Consider the following 16,825-nt stretch of genomic DNA (forward strand, 5'->3'; position numbering starts at 1 on the left):
AAATTTTAAAATGTTATTATTGTTTTTGCTTCTCGATAAGTTTTCATATAGTATTTTCTCATATTTGCACCCACATTCCTTTGCTAGGAACCCCACGATGCACAACAAATAGCAAGTAGTACCCAGGAGGTGCAACCTCAGCAAAGGGTGGTGCCATTGAACTAATCTTATATGAAACCCCTTTTTCCACTTCAACAATGTCCTCACTCTTAAGAACCAGAAGCCTTTGATTCATAGAGAACCCATGGGTGGTGAAAGGTGGAGAATACATGGTGACTTTGATGTCATCATCGGTCAACTTATCCCCTTCTTGGATTGAGAATTGTGTCTCAAATTTGACTTTATATCTCAATTTCTTATCTGATGATTCCTGAATGATTAAGGGTCGAAATTTATCAAGATTTGGGTCTAGATAAGGAGGATAAAATGCTTGAACCCTAGTTTCAGTTGGGTACTTATCCACATCCTTGTAGGTATCATGTGGGTTGCTACCACCAACCCAAATCTTACCACTAGGAAGCACTGCTGAGCTTGAGTGGTACATTCTAGCAATTGTGTTAGGGTTTAACACCTTAAACCGTTGACCTTTAGGTTTATCTGGGGAATATATAACTGGTGTGAGGTTTGGTTCTTCGGCATTCCACCATGCCCCTGTACCATTTTGTGCACCATTGATAAACAAGATTTGTCCATTAGGGAGGTTCAAAGCATCACCCAAGGTTCTTCTAGAAGGCATCATTTCAATGTCCCACAATGGGTTAGGGTCAGTGATGATCATCCTAGCACAATCTTGGAGAGCTGGGAGGAACCCTTGTTTATTCAAGGCTTTAACAAAAGCATCAGGAGAGTTCCCACCACATACAATCACTTCCACCTGTTACAAATATATTTTTATTGTCATACATCATATAAGACTAGTCTTCTTCTTTTTCTACTAATTATTGGCATACATTGATATTATTTGTTTGGTATTACAAATGGTATTTTCTTATGAGTAAGGAATTAATATTTTTTGGAATATATAGCTGTCTCTCCCAAGAAGTGCTAGTAGGAATCAAACCATTAACTTTTTGGTCATCATGAGGATCTAGTAAGATCTTATACCACTAGGCTTTTATTGTTTTTATATTTGAACTACAAATATCCTAGGCAATCCTAAGAAGTTAGAACAACCCTGATCAAGCTTGGTAGTTGCTAAATACTTAGATAATGCATGAATTTTCATATAACAAGGAAGTGATTTTCTAAAATTCTATAATGATAAATTTAATGCATACATTTTTTAGTTTCAATATATTTCTAACACTACCTTGATGGCATTAATGGAGAAGTTGTTGTAGTCAAATCTGATAGGGAGGAGAGCCGCCATGCCGGAGGCCGGATAGTTTCGGGAGCCGCCGAGCAAGATAGGGAAGGTTTTGACAACCTTGTTGGTAGTAGGGTTTAGGAGGATGGAACGGTAGTTGGAGAATACAAAAATATTTCCATCAGGAATAAGATAGACAAAAGGGTAGAGGTTGTTTTCAGCGAAAAAATCTGTAGTCTCATACAACAATGGGAGATAATAAGCTTTTTCTGAGATTTGACCTTCCTTTGGGACAAATTCATAGCTAAAAGCTCCACGGCCTCCTATCACAATGAAGTCTCCGTTAGCAAGAATATGTTGAGTTGCATACCTTAATCAAACACAAGAATAAGAATAATTATATATACAACAATAACAATGTAGTTGAACAATAATCTTATACATTATTTTTTGATAACTTCCTCTTTTTTAGAAACCTTGTAAGTTGGGTTATTGTGAAAACCTTAACAGAAAAAATTAGACTAAATCACAGTTTTAGTAAAACATACGACTCTATTTATGTTTTGTCCTATTCATATTTTATATAAGTTTTGAGTTTGATTAGGTGTTACATATTTATGAATTAATCTGCATGAGAAATATATATATATAGGTACCATCTTGGCTCTTGGAAAATATCGTTATGTTCCCTCCAATCACAATCTGAGCAACTATCACGAATGTATCTAACAGTTTTGTTTCCATCATTCCAACCACCAGTACTTACTAGGGTACCATCAGGTGCTAGCCCTCCAGATGAGCACCATGGATCTGCTGTCACCTGCATGTGTAAAAAGGTCAATGAGACCGTTGGTCTAGTTATGTAATGCTTCATTGAATCTCTAAGGTCGAGCGTTCAATTCTTGGGAGTAACACTTGTAGGGAGATGTAGTCAATAACCAAAAAAAGATTAGTTCATTACCCAAAAAAGTGAAAGTGTACTCTTTGATAGTACAAAAGAAGCTTAATGACATGCATATATGCTAATGCATTATTCAATAATCACATTCTTTCCACAGTTCCACCCTTTACAAAATATTGAGAGAATATAAATAACACTTGGTAAAATTAAGGATTAGTTATGAAAATTTATATAATTTTGTTGGAGGGGGTGATATGAATGAAGGGAATGGGAGTTACTAAAATCTTTATGAATTTATCTCTCCCCTTGCAAACAAAAAAATAGGGAGAAAATAAAAAAAAAATTAATTTTCTCGCTCCCTTCTTACATGTGTTCAAGTAAGGGAAGAATTGAAGAGAGGATTTTAATGGAGATGTAGAAAGGAAGATAAGAGGAAGACAAAATTCTTGTCTACTTTTGTTAAAAAGAGGAGAGAAAAGGAAAAAAAATATCTTTTAATTATTTTCTCTTTTGGTTGGAGACATTTTTTCCTCCTTCCCCTTTTTCTACCTCTTAAACCAATCCAAATAAGATAATAATATCCTTTCTCTCCTCTATTAACCATTAAAAATCTCTTCCTCTCACTTCCTTTGAAAAAATGCATAGCTAATTTCCAAATAACTATTCTACATTTTTTTGTTGTGCAAAGAAGATGACACAAACCTTGAGTGGCCTAACTTGGTTTGTCTCAATATCATATTCCATTGAATGAGCAAAACAATCTTGAAGAGTTAAATTTGTATTATTAAAACGAAAAGGAACACATGGTACCCCTTTTGGATATGTGAGCCTAGATTTACGATAAACCGTGGCATCATATACAATCATCTTATTTGTAGGCATCAAATTTACATGCATGGCTGATACACCCGAGTCATTATTAATCAATTCCCAACTTCCAACGAAATTGGTTTCAAAATCTGGCTTTTTGGTCGCTTCTTCTTCATGATGATGTTGTTGGTGAGTATCAAGTCTTAGCCAAAATATTATAACTAGCACCCAAGCTATGATCCATGGAAAGATTACAATACCCCTCCATAACCAAGTTTGATTGATTCCTGCGAACCCCATAAGGAATATTCAGCTGCACTAATAAATAAGCATGGTAATAATGTATTTACGAATTTTGTGTTTACTATATTTATCTTAGGTTTAAAAATAAATAATTACTAATAATAGTTTTTAAAAAAGTTAAAAAGTTAGATAACAAAGTGAGAAATTTCTTATGCAATAGAATGAGAAATTTCTATAAACGGGTTAATAGTTTAACGGGAAATTATCTATTTAGTCATTAAAATTTCATTGTTGGAAATAAATTAGTGGCAATTACCTTGTGGTTACTAAATAATTTTACATTATACAACAACTTCCTATTTTGTAATTGGGGAATATTAAGATTAGATAATGGTTAGAGGAAAAATACACTCACAATAACTTTATTCCACATATGTTCTTATTTTTTCTTTTGTTTCCCATATTTTTCCCCTATATTCTTTTGTTCCTACACTTAAGTACAAATTACTATATAACTACAAGTTACTATATTTTTACTATATTTAATATGAATAACATCTAAATTTCTACACTCAATCCCAAACAATTCGGAATAGGTTGATGACTTTTCTATATATTACTATATCAAATTTGCAATCTATGTTTTTTATTTTTTATTTTTGGTGTATCTATTTTTATAGGAAAACACTAATATATTAATATTTATAGTGGATATGACTCAAATCATCAATCTCTTTATCATTTCATTTCTTAAACCTTTTGACCATAACATTTTTTATTTATTTTATGTTTACCATTTGGGGTTGAATTTTCTTTCTCTTTGCTTGTTTGGGCCTAGCCAATTTTATAATTATGCTTGCTGCTTAGCTTTTTGGTGATGACTTTTGTTGGTTTTTTTCATGCACCGTGCTCAATTGTGAGGATTATCCTGAACTTAAATTTACAAGGATGCAATTTTGAAATTTCCAAGTGTTTGGCGATCAAATTAAATATGAGATGCTCTAATTTTTTTTTTTAAGACAAAGGTGTCAACACACCCGAAAATATATTAAGAATGAAAGACCATTACAAGCCCCTAAACCTATAATTAGGAAGCAACAACAAGTTTCTATGGAAATCATGCAACAAGAATGAAGGAGGAGACTCCCACTAACAATCCAATCTATACATTACACCAAAATTGGCAAGCTTATCAGCACAAGCATTCCCTTCCCTAAAGATGTGTGATACCTGAACTTGCATATCCATCATTAGCATTTTGCACTTGTTCATGAGGTTACTTAACTTCCAAGGCACCGGTTTATTGCCCTTGAATATGTCCACCACCGCGGTTGAATCACACTCTAACCAAACAAATAACCAACGTTTAGAATGAGCTAATTGAATAGCCATAATTGCAGCTAGCACTTCAGCAAAGATAGAGTCTTGAATGCTGAAATAAGAAGCAAAGCAACCCAAACACCTTCCCTTATCATCTCTGAAAATAGCACCACCCCTGCATGCCCTGGCGATCCCTTAGCTGCCCCATCGGTGTTGATTTTCACCCAACCAAGCAAAGGCATAGCCCAAGTAACCTCAGTTATTGCAGGGGCCTTACAATACCTGCCACTGACTTGAAAAGCTCTAAGAATAGAGAATTCCAATAAAGAGTTCTTGGCATAACAGTTGGAAGAGCTGCCTGTGAGAGAGGTGTTCAACTTTATCATGTGAGTTGCTTTGGCAAAGCTGATGAAAGTGTTATCAAACCTCGCCTTATTTCTGCAAAGCCAGATAACCACAATAGAGTTGACAAAGGCAGCAAGTAACACCTGCTTCAGCTGAGGACTCCATTGAGGAGAAATGGACAGGATGCTCTTGAGGGAAGCATGGTCAATGTTATAGCCAACTTGATTGCTTAGCCAATTCCAGATCAGTTTAGCAAACTCACAGTTGAAGAAGAGATGGTTAGAGGACTCCTCACTTGAACCACACAGGGTGCACATAGAAGGCAGAGACATACCCCTTAGCTTCAAATTTTCATCAGTAGGCATTCTATTTTGGTGAAGCCTCCAAAGACCTGGAAAGAGGAATAGAGCTGGACCAAAGACCACTACACATGTTGTCAAGCTGCTGAGGGGATTTTTTGAAATTATAAGCCTCTTTTGAGCTAAGAATACCATCATTGGTGTGCATCCAGGCCAGCTTATCAGGCAGATGAGTAGCAGGAATGAGGGTTCTCAAAATATTCTGGCAAACCTGAGGGTTGGTCCTAGACAACCAAGAAGGAATAATCCAAGCAGAATGATGGATGAAGTCAAGGATCCTAGCTAAAAGAGCAGAGGAAATTTGATTAGGAATACCAAGCAGGTCAACTAAGGTCTTGCCTAGCCAATTGTCCTTCCAATATCTTATGCTGTTCCCATTGCCAAAAACCCAGATGGAATTGTCAAGGATGACCTGCCAATGTTTCCTTATGCCAGGCCAAATTGAAGATTTTATGTAAGAAGATTTAGGCTCTTTGTTCCTACAAAATCTGCTCTTGTAGTAGGTAGCCCATTCCTACCGAGAAGAGTTCATATCCCAAGCCAATTTTAACATAGCTGCTTCATTGAGCAACTTAATTGATCTTAATCCAAGCCCCCCTTCCTTGGTTGGACAGCAAACTTTGTGCCAAGCAACTGTTACCAGCTTCTTGACCCTAGTAAGTATAACAATGAGATGCTCTAATTGTTATTTAACTAATTAGTTTTTTTTTTCAAACTAGTTTAGAAAGTACAAAACTGATCATAAGTTAACAAGTTATAAAATTTAAAAGATTTAACATACAGTTTCCCGGTGAATGATTCTTTCACTCTTTTTTCTCCCTTAATCTTTAACGTTATTTATGATTTTGCATAATGTTTCAGGACATTCCACCAAATTCTTTTGGAGCAGGAAGTAGAACAATTTAACATTTCCATTACAAATAAGAACATGGTAATTGTTAACATCACTCTTGTCTTGTGTCCTCTACATATAAGATTAAAAACACAAGAAAACTAGTAAAAAAAACACCTATGTAACCCCCACCCAAAAACAAACTTATTTGAACACCATTGTATGATGCAAAGATGATATTTCTCTCGCATCAGTTGACTTCGACAAATGAGTATAACAAACTCAATCTGATATTTAAGTTAGGAACTCTTTCACCTAATAAACTAGTATTTTGTGTTTGATTCTCCTTCTCATCCTCCTGTGCTTAAGTATTACCATATATATTCATAGATACTAGTAGCATGCAAAAAATTTCACCCAGAATTGAGGTAACTAAGCAGCATTTTGGATTTGCACCCACATTCCCTGGCTTGGCACACCACGATGGACAACAAATAGCAAGTAGTAACCAGGTGGTGCAGCTCCGGCGAACCTCGGGGCCGAGCAACCAACCTTGTAAACCCCTTTTGTAACTTGAATAATGATACCACTCTTAAGAACCACAAGCCTTTGATTCATAGAATAACCATGAGTGGTGAAAGGTGGAGAATACATGGTGACCTTGATGTCATCCTTGACCAAATAACCCCCTTCTGGAATTGAGAATTGTACTTCAAACCTGACTCTATATCTTAAAATCTTAGCTGATGCTTCTTGCAGTATTTGGGGTCTGTATTTATCAAGATTAGGGTCTAGATAAGGAGGATAGAATGCCTCAACCCTAGTTTCAGTTGGGAACTTATCCACATCCTTGTAGGTATTATGAGTGTTACTACCAGCAACCCAAATCTTACCACTAGGAAGCACAGCTGAGCTTGAATGGTACATTCTTGCAATTGCACTAGGGTTTAACACCTTAAACCTTTGACCTTTAGGCTTATCTGGGCTATACAGAACCGGTTCGAAGTTTGGTTCTTCGGCATCCCACCATCCCTCAGTTCCATTTTTTGCACCATTGATGAGCAAAATTTGTCCATTAGGGAGGTTCAAAGCATCACCCATGGTTCTCCTAGAAGGCATCACTTCAATGTCCCAAGCAGGAATAGGGTCAGTGATAACCATCCTGGCACAATCTTGGAGAGCTGGGAGGAATATTTTCTTACTCTCTGCTATAATAAAAGCATCAGGAGTATTTCCACCACAGATCATGACCTCAGCCTGTTAGAAGAACAAATATTCTATTATTCCACAAACTACTTCATATAAGAGCATAGGTTAACTATTTATTATACTACAAACTATGGAGACCTTTTGGATATCAAAACATAATGGGTTCCATTATAGTACTCAATGCTTAATGCCATATTTTTTAAACTAAAAAATGCGTAATAAAGTAACTAAGTTTTATAACAATGAATTAGTAAGTATTTATAAGATCACCTTGATGGACTGGACGGAAGTGTTATTGTAGTCAAGTCTGATAGGAAGGAGGGTGGATGAACCAGATGCTGGATAGTTGCGAGAGCCACCAGGCAAGACAGGGAAGGTGCGAACGACCTTGTTAGTGTTAGGGTTAAGGAGGAGGGAGCGGTTGTTGGCGAATATAAAAACATTTTCATCGGGTAGAAGATGGGTAAAAGGGTAAAGATTATTCTCATCAATATCTGAAGTCTCATACAAAAATGGGAAAAAGAAAGCTTTTGCGGATTTTTGGCCTTCCTTTGGAATAAATTCATAGCTATAAGCTTTACGACCTCCTATTACCATGAACTCTCCATTAGCAAGGATTTGTTGAGTTGCATACCTAAGACAAGATGATAAAGTTGTTAGGTAATGTGAGAAAAAAAGTGTATGATCAAGAATATAATAGGTATTTATCACCAAACAAATATCTGCTAGTTGTCTCAAATTATGTCTTGTACTAATGATAATAAATCAAAAACATCAACAATAGTAATTTTTTATTTTTTTAATCAACATGACATATTTTTATTGGCATAGAACATGATTTCAGAAATGATTTGACGGCATATCTTTATTCCTTACCATCTTGGATCTTGCAATGCATCCACATATTCCCTAAAATCACAGTTTGGGCAACTATCACGAATATATCTGAGTGTTTTTTCTCCATCATTCCAACCACCGGAAGATATAAGGGTACCATCAGGGGCAAGCCCTCCAGATGAACACCATGGATCTACTGTCACCTACACAAAATGGTTAATTAATGTCACCCATGCATTCAATCAACTCATCACTACAATTTTGCACCCTTATGAGAGTGTGAAAATATTTAAGAAAAACACTACAATTACCCTACGCCTCCATCTTTTTCAATAATAATCTATTTTGTTTGCTAGTAAAAATAGCTAACCCATAAACCCAACTCACTTACATTGGTAAAAGAAGAATCTATAATTTTTGTTTGTGTAAAAAACTGATACAAACCTTGAGTGGTCTAACTTGATTTGTCTCAATATCATATTCCATTGCATGAGCAAAGCAATCTTGTAATTGTTGTTTACTATTCATATCTATGTACTGAACACATGGTACCCCTTCTGGATATCTGAGCCTAGAGGTACGATAAACTGTGGCATCATACACAATTATCTTATTTGTAGGCATCAAAATGACTTGCATGGCAGATACACCCGAATCATTATTAATCACTTCCCATTTCCCATTGAATTCGGTTTCAAAATCTGGCCTTTTTATCGCCAAAAGAGGCTGCTGTAGTTTTTGATCAATAGGTTCTAAGATAGGGAAGGCTATTTCTACTCTAGAAGGTATGGTTAACCTTATCTGTTTGGCATCTACAGAAGCTAGGAATAAGAGGTTAGTGAGAATCAAAAGAACCTTTTGCAAAGGTGTCATTATTGTATTTTGATGAAGGTGTTTGATGAGGAAACCTCAAAGAAAAGTTTTGAAAAGATGACCAGACACACACACACAGTTAAGGATATTGTGTGTGTCCTGTTTCACTACTCTTAGAAGAGGTTAAGTTTCTATTCAATATAATACCAGCTTCAATTCATGTTTATAGGCATTTGCTGCTTGAGGAAATTTGCAAAAATAGTAAATGGTTTTTAGCCAAAGAAAGAGTGGAACGTAGTTTCTGTGTTGAGAATAAACTTCGGCAAGGCACAAGGCATTTCTTTTTCTCACAAAAAATTTCCACCTCAAGTTAGGAACATGTTTTTTTTACATTTATATATAGTATTAATTATGATAGGGCTTCATGAAACTACTTCTGAAAAGGACTTGTTCCTATTGTAGACCAAACAGCTAAGATTATTAAGCCTTTTTGTGTATTGACTTGATATTTGATTTATTAGCTTTTGGTAAATAATTGAATTATGAGCACCACGAGCAATAACAAATAAAATCAAATTAAAACTTAAGAAACTGAAAAAATAAACAATTTCTATATTAGAAAACCTTTCCTATATCCTAAGAGATGAAGATCATTTGTCTCTCTTTCTATCTCAATTAATGTATCAAACTAATTAAAATGTATTATTTAATTAAATAGAAAAGTCATAAATGAAGAATTCTATTACTTGGTGTAATTTAATTGGATATATAGAGACAGAGTGAGACAGAGTTTTTGGGACAAATGATCTAAATTCCTAAGAGAGATACCAAAAAATTTTAACAAATAATATAAAAATATTACTCTTTTTTTTATTTATGTAAAATTGACTTAGGCATCATATGTTACTTAAAATGGTCCAAAAATACCACTTTTGGGTAGTAAAATGAAGTAATTACCCTTCTAGCTTTCAGTACCATTTATCACATGATTACCTCTTCGCATATTAATGCATGATAACAAAAGTAACAAGGACTAGATAAGAACTATTGAAAGGTGTAATTAATAATTAGTTGATATAGTTAGGAAGTGTCTATTTTTAGTTAGTAGTTATTGTTAGTTAGTCAAATATAAAAACTTGTATAAATGAGATTGATATCTTGTTAATCAATGCATTCATTATTCATTCTCAATTCTAAAACTCTCCTAACTTCTCCTTCACTCTGAATCTTCTTCTTCTATTTTCGTTAACATCTGGTATCTAGAGCCACAAAAATATCAAAACATCCTGCTGCAATCATGGCTCAAGTAACAGGGAATTTTGCCACGAATCTCCTTGTGCTTGATGAAAAAAATTGGACCCTATGGAGCATTCAAATGAAAGCCATCTTTGGCTATCAAGAAGTTGTCGATATTGTTGAGGAAGGGTTGCCAGTGTTGGAAGAAGGTGCAACTGAAGCACAAAGGAATGCTCACAAACAGAACAAGAAGAGAGATTGCAAAGCAATCCGCCTCCTACACCAAGCAGTGGATAATGCCCACTTTGAGAAGATTGCAGGATCTGCAACAACAAAGAAGGCTTGAGATGTGTTGGAAAAACATTATGCAGGAGCTGCACAATTGAAGAAAATTCGACTGCAAACAATGAGGAGACAATATGAGCTTATGCAAATGACTGACGGAGAAATAATTGATGATTTCTTCACAATAATCATAACTCAAGTTAATGCAATGAAATCTTGTGGTGAAAAGATGGAGGATGCTGCAACTGTTGAGAAAGTGTTGAGAACTGTGACTCCCAAATTTGATCATGTAGCAGTGGCAATTGAAGAATCAGGGAGAGTCAAAAAGATGAGAATTGAAGAACTACAAGGGTCTCTTGAAGCTCATGAGCAGAGACTCAATGAAAGGTTAGTTGATAGGCCATCATCACACCAAGCCTTGCAGACTCAAACATCAGCAAAAAGAGGAAGTTTCTATGTGAGAAATTTCAATAAGAGTCAAAGCAAGAATTGGGATACAAAAGGTGGGCCACGAAAGGGATTTGATCAGCGAGATCAACTCACCAGAAGGAATGATGGAAAACAATCCAAGAACTAGAAAGGGAAGACTGATAAGAAGAGAATTAGGTGCTATAATTGTAACAAGCTATGGCATTTTGCATCTGAATGTTATGCATCAAACAAGAACCAACATCAAGGGAAGCAAGATCTTAAGGGAAATCTTGCCAAGGAAGAGGGTGAAGACTTTGATGATGAGGTTGTGCAGTTAGTGATGACTACAATAATCAACAAAATTGGAAATGATATATGGTATCTTGACTCAGGATGTTCCAATCATATGACTGGACATAAGGATTGGTTAGTGAATTTTGACCAACCAGAAGAAATAAGGTAAATTTTGCTGACAATAGAGTTGTAACAGTTGAAGGAAAAGGAAACATTCCATTAAGAATGCAAGATGGCAGAAGGGCATTCATAACTGATGTGTTGTTTGTCTTTAACATGAAAACTAATATCATCAGCATTGGTCAGCTGCATGAGAAAGGGCTCAATATGGAGTTGCATAATGGTTTCCTGGAGATTTATGACAACACAAAGAGAAGAGTTCTTAGTGCACATCTCTCAAGCAACTAGATGTAGTGAAGTCTCAATGCCTGAATGCTGAAACCAATATGGATGAATCTTGGTCTTGGCACATAAGGTATGTCCACCTAAATTTCAGAGATCTAAAGTTACTAAACTAGAAAAATCTAGTCACTGGTTTGTCTGAAATAAAGTCACACTTGCCAATATGTGATAGTTGCATAATCAGTAAACAAACTAGAATCCCTTTTAGCAAGTACGCACAAGCTAGAGCTACTGAACTATTGCATATTGTCTACTCTGATGTGTGTGGACCTTTTGAAATGAATTCACTAAAAGGAAACAAATACTTCGTTTCTTTCATTGATGACTTTAGCAAGAAGATGTGGATCTATCTCATCAAGGCCAAGAGTAAAGTGTTTGAACACTTAAAGAGGTCCAAAGCAGAGGTTGAAAGACAATCAGGAAAACAAATGAAAATATTCAGAACTGATGGAGGAGGAGAATTCACATCAAGAGAGCTTGAGAAATTTTGTGTGATCAAGGCATAATCTTTGAGGTGACAACTCCTTACACACCTCAACACAATGTTGTTGCTGAAAGAAGAAACAGGACAATAATGAATATGGTGAGGTGTTTGCTGAGATGTAAAGGGTTACCTCATAACCTATGGGGAGAAGTAGTCACCACAACCACTTATGTTATGAATAGATGCCCAACTTAGAGCTTAAAGAACCAAGTTCCTGAGGAAGTTTGGACTGGAAGAAGGCCATCAGTGAAGCATTTGAAGGTGTTTAGTTCAATATGTTTCAAACACATTCCAGATCAAATCAGAAAGAAACTTGATGATAAAAGTGAGTTAATGATTTTTGTTAGTTACCACCCAACAGGATCATACAAACTATTAAATCCTGTGACAAATCAAGTGGTCTTCAGCAAGGATGTGTATGTTGATGAGATGGGTACATGGAATGATCTTCACAAAAGGGTTGAGCAAAGGAAAACTATGCCTTTAATTCTTGCACTAGGAGATCAAGATGATTATGAAGTTGTAGATGAAGTTAACTCAGCCTCAAGAACAAATGCTACAAGGATTGTATCTAGACCTACAAGGGTAAGACAACCACCTATAAGACTTAATGAATATGCGTTATTTCCTTATGATGCAATTACATATGAGGGTGATCTAATCCATCTTGCACTTATGAGAGAAACTGAATCAATCAATTTCCAACAAGCAATGGAGGAAGATGTGTGGTTCGGTGCAATGGAAGAAGAGCTCAAGGCAATTGAAAAGATCAACACCTGGACAAAAGCTAACCTACCAGTAGGAAAATTACCTATACCTGTAAAGTGGGTATATAAAGTCAAACTCAGACCAGATGGCAGTGTCTCAAAACACAAGGTAAGGTTGATTGCAAAGAGGTTTATGCAAAAGGAAATATATGATTACACTTATCTATTTGCACTTGTGGCAAGGTTTGAAACAGTGAGGTTAATTGTAGCCTTGACAAGTTGGTTTGGATGGAAATTGTGTTAACTTGATGTCAAAAGTGCCTTCCTTAATGGTCCTCTTGAGGAAGAAGTGTACATAACACATCCTCCTGGTTTTGACATAACTCATGATGAAACAAAAGTGTTGAAATTGAATAAAGCTCTATATGAGCTTAAACAAGCTCTAAGAGCTTGGAATAGGAGAATAGACTCATTCCTAAGGTCTATTGGTTTCATCAAATGCAAGGCTTAGCATGGAGTCTATGTGAATTCATCAAGTGCAGGAGAAACAACTCTACTTTGCCTATATGTTGATGATTTAGTTATCACTAGAAGCTGCGAATATGAGGTTCTAAGAATGAAAGGGAAATTGAAGTCTGAGTTTGAGATGACAGATTTAGGTGAATTGGCCTACTTCTTTGGAATAGAATTTCAGAAAACTCAAGAAGGATTATTGATGCATCAAAGGAAGTATGTCAAAGATGTTCTAAGCAGATTTCAAATGCTTGAATGTAAACCAGTAGCAGTGCCAGTGCCAGTTGAAAGAATGGTTGGTTTGATTGATAAAGAAGCTGAAAAACCAGTAGATCTAACTCTCTTTAGGCAAATGATAGGTTGTCTTAGGTTCATTTGTCATAGCAGACCTGAGATAAGCTATGTTGCATGAGTAATAAGCAGGCATATGGCCAATCCTAGGCAATCTCACATGATTGTAGCCAAGAGGATAATGAGATATTTGAAGGGAACTATGAATTATGGAATTTTGTTTCCTAATCAGAAAGAGGTAAATGAATCTTGCTTTGTTGGCTACTTGGACTTAGATTGGTGTGGAGATAAGGAGGATAGAAAAAGCAATTTTGGGTATGTGTTATCCATATTTAGTGTACCTGTGTCATGAAGTTCTAAAAAGCAAGATGTGGTGGCTCTTTCTACATGCGAGGCTGAGTATATAGCAGCTTGCAATGCAACATGTCAAGGCCTATGGTTGACATCCTTGATAGCAGAGTTGAAGTGTGGTGAACTTGGTAAGTTTGAGCTAAGAGTAGACAACAAATCAATAATTAACTTAGCCAAGAATCCAGTCAGCCATGGAAGATGCAAACACATTGAAACAAGGTTCCATTTTCTAAGAGATCAAGTGGAGAAGGAGAAGGTGAAGCTGGTTCACTTTCCAATAGAAGATTGGGTTGCAAATGTGCTAACCAAAGGATTGAAAATTGAAAGATTCAAGAAAATGAGAAACATGCTAAAAAGGGTATTAAAGGTGTAATCAATAGTTAGTTGATATAGTTAGGAAGTTTCTATTTTTAGTTAATAGTTATTGTTAGTTAGCCAAATATAGAAACTTGTATAAATGAGATTGATATCTTTTTAATCAATGCATCCATTATTCATTCTCAATTCTAAAACTCTCCTAATTTCTTCTTCACTCTGAATCTTCTTCTTCTACTTTCGTTAACAAGAATAATATACAACTTCTCTTTCCTTTGAGAATTTATGTTGAAGGGGAAAGTTTGCATTAATTGTTTTTTTATGCGAAGAGTCAATTTATCTTCCATTACATTTGGGTAGGTACATTAGAATACTTCATTGTTCTTTTACAATTCTAAATTGAAAAATGTAAATAAAAGCATTACAATTACTAGAATCCCCACTTTTCTATAGTAGCTGGCTGATCAAAGTGATAATCTTAGCTCCAAATCTGGTTCCTGAGGGTCACTTGATTCATAGTTCTGACTGCTTGAGCCCACGGAATCACTTCTATGTTTCTTGGTTTCTATGTGTTGTTGTGAGTCCTGATTATAGAAGCAAACACATTATGTTATTTTGAGTTTAGACAGAGATTATTGGGGATAATAAGTAGGTAACAATATTCATTTTATGAGTGCAGTATCAAGTGGTATATGTGTGTGGGTGTGTTGAAAAAGATTATATATAGTCCTTACATATAGGTTAAGTAAGGATCCAGTTATGGGTTGAGCAGATGAGTGGGTCTTCAAGATAGCATGTTCCCATCTGATTTGAGATAAATAATTTCACATATCAGGAATAATTTCATCATCACAATGGACAGATAATTATATAACAAAATCAAACAGACATGTTATTAGGTTATTAGTAAAAAATCAATAATATCAAATCTGGATCATCTAGGACAAAAATAAAGCAATGTCGAACTCTTTTTAAATGTTAAGGTAATAGTTATGAATAACTTTATTATTCCTCATGAGACAATAAAAAATGATCTAATTAATATATGGTGCTTGGAGATTTGAATACCTTGTTCTAGTTGGTTGAGAATCGTGGTATCTAGTATTTGTTCTTTCGTATTCTGATAATCTCATCTGTAATAGTAAAAAATGTTGTCAAAACTCGAGATTCAACAACTCTTGTCACGGAATTAATATCAATTTGTACTTTACTACAACCTTAGATGTATAATTAATTAGCTAATTGTGATGAACATGATTTCTAACATACAATTCCTTCTTCATCACCTAGGGTTATTACTTACTACGTAGTACTACCACTACCCTTGCTCTTTCAAATTCAATAGAACATAGAAAAAAGTTAGTTCCAATTCCAAAAGAAGATTGCTAGGGTTATGCTATAAAGTATAAACTTTTTCAATAATTGGAAAGATAGATATCATGTCATATCGTTACAAAATAGATATTACATGGGTCAAAAAAACCAACCTTGATTTCTTTAGGGTACAATTACAGCTCAGTAGCATAGATTGATTGTGCAATTTGCAGTAATAGTTAATAAGCTAGGATCAAATTATATGTGGGGAACATATTCACTCACCACAACAGACTAGGATCGAATAAGTTAAGTAAATGTAGTACAAGTAAAAAAGAAAATAGTACAGTAAAAGTGCAAAACCAACTGGGATAAAAGAAAAGCCAAAATTACACATACCACATAGTTTGATTGGAATCCATATGAAGCTGAATAGGGTGCAGATGACGATGAGAAAGAAATAGATGATGATGGTGATGGTGATGGTGATGGTAGTATTGATGAATAATGATATGGTGCTTTCACTATTGGATCTTCCTGCATGTTCATGAGGAATCAAAACTACAGTGAATTCTACATATATATCCTGGTTATTTTTTAAAAAACTTTGCTATATATGAAAGACATGTTTGGATTATATTATTTTCGAACACATGATGATTTATTTTTAGAAGTTCACTCATTTTTTTTCAAAAATGGAAGAAATATACAAGGTTACTCTAACTCTAGTAGTAACACAGAAATAGATAAAGCCATTGGGATGAAAAGGAGAAAAAAGTGAGAGATCCTTACATTGTTAAAAGTAGAAGGATAAGAACCATGCTGTGGAGGATGATAGCCAGAAGCTATTTGACCATGTATTCTAATTTTCTCCAATTGTGCAACACCTAATCCTCTTTGTGGTTGCTTTGGCTTATCTTGATTATTCTTCTTCCCTTTCCTTGAAGAATTGGAAGAACCATTTCCTCTTTCATTTCCCATGTTTAGTTCTCCAAAATAATTGCTATCCATGTATGGTATAGCTTCTTCTCTTTTTTTTCTGTGTGTTGTGTAGTGATTAGTGAAAGAGTTGGTGGCTTTTGCAAATACTGGAAATAAAAAACTGCTTCCACTTGCAAATAATTTGACCTGTAGGGAAATCAGAGATCTCTCCAATCATCTCTTTTAAGCTTATACTACCACCTTAGGAATAATAATTGCATCGCTGGATCTATTCTGTATAGATTTCCATGTTATATATATATATA

General features: G+C 35.1%; 3 protein-coding genes across 3 annotated transcripts; all 3 read right to left on the reverse strand.

Moving 5' to 3' along the window:
- LOC109328870 (aldehyde oxidase GLOX1-like) lies at window positions 1–3,309 on the reverse strand. The gene is made up of 4 exons (XM_019562493.1): window positions 2,910–3,309; window positions 1,963–2,126; window positions 1,310–1,676; window positions 1–874 (listed from the first exon to the last, which is right to left on the reverse strand). Exons 1-4 carry the CDS (start codon window positions 3,102–3,104, stop codon window positions 59–61), a joined length of 1,542 nt encoding a protein of 513 aa, XP_019418038.1. The 5' UTR covers window positions 3,105–3,309; the 3' UTR covers window positions 1–58.
- LOC109328869 (aldehyde oxidase GLOX1-like) lies at window positions 6,175–9,171 on the reverse strand. The gene is made up of 4 exons (XM_019562492.1): window positions 8,607–9,171; window positions 8,202–8,365; window positions 7,596–7,959; window positions 6,175–7,373 (listed from the first exon to the last, which is right to left on the reverse strand). Exons 1-4 carry the CDS (start codon window positions 9,033–9,035, stop codon window positions 6,549–6,551), a joined length of 1,782 nt encoding a protein of 593 aa, XP_019418037.1. The 5' UTR covers window positions 9,036–9,171; the 3' UTR covers window positions 6,175–6,548.
- LOC109329211 (protein SPEAR3-like) lies at window positions 14,610–16,701 on the reverse strand. The gene is made up of 5 exons (XM_019562880.1): window positions 16,371–16,701; window positions 15,978–16,115; window positions 15,333–15,397; window positions 14,999–15,068; window positions 14,610–14,848 (listed from the first exon to the last, which is right to left on the reverse strand). Exons 1-5 carry the CDS (start codon window positions 16,587–16,589, stop codon window positions 14,729–14,731), a joined length of 612 nt encoding a protein of 203 aa, XP_019418425.1. The 5' UTR covers window positions 16,590–16,701; the 3' UTR covers window positions 14,610–14,728.

This window comes from Lupinus angustifolius, chromosome LG16 (assembly GCF_001865875.1).
Source record: "Lupinus angustifolius cultivar Tanjil chromosome LG16, LupAngTanjil_v1.0, whole genome shotgun sequence".
In the NCBI taxonomy this organism is placed as follows: Eukaryota; Viridiplantae; Streptophyta; class Magnoliopsida; order Fabales; family Fabaceae; genus Lupinus; species Lupinus angustifolius.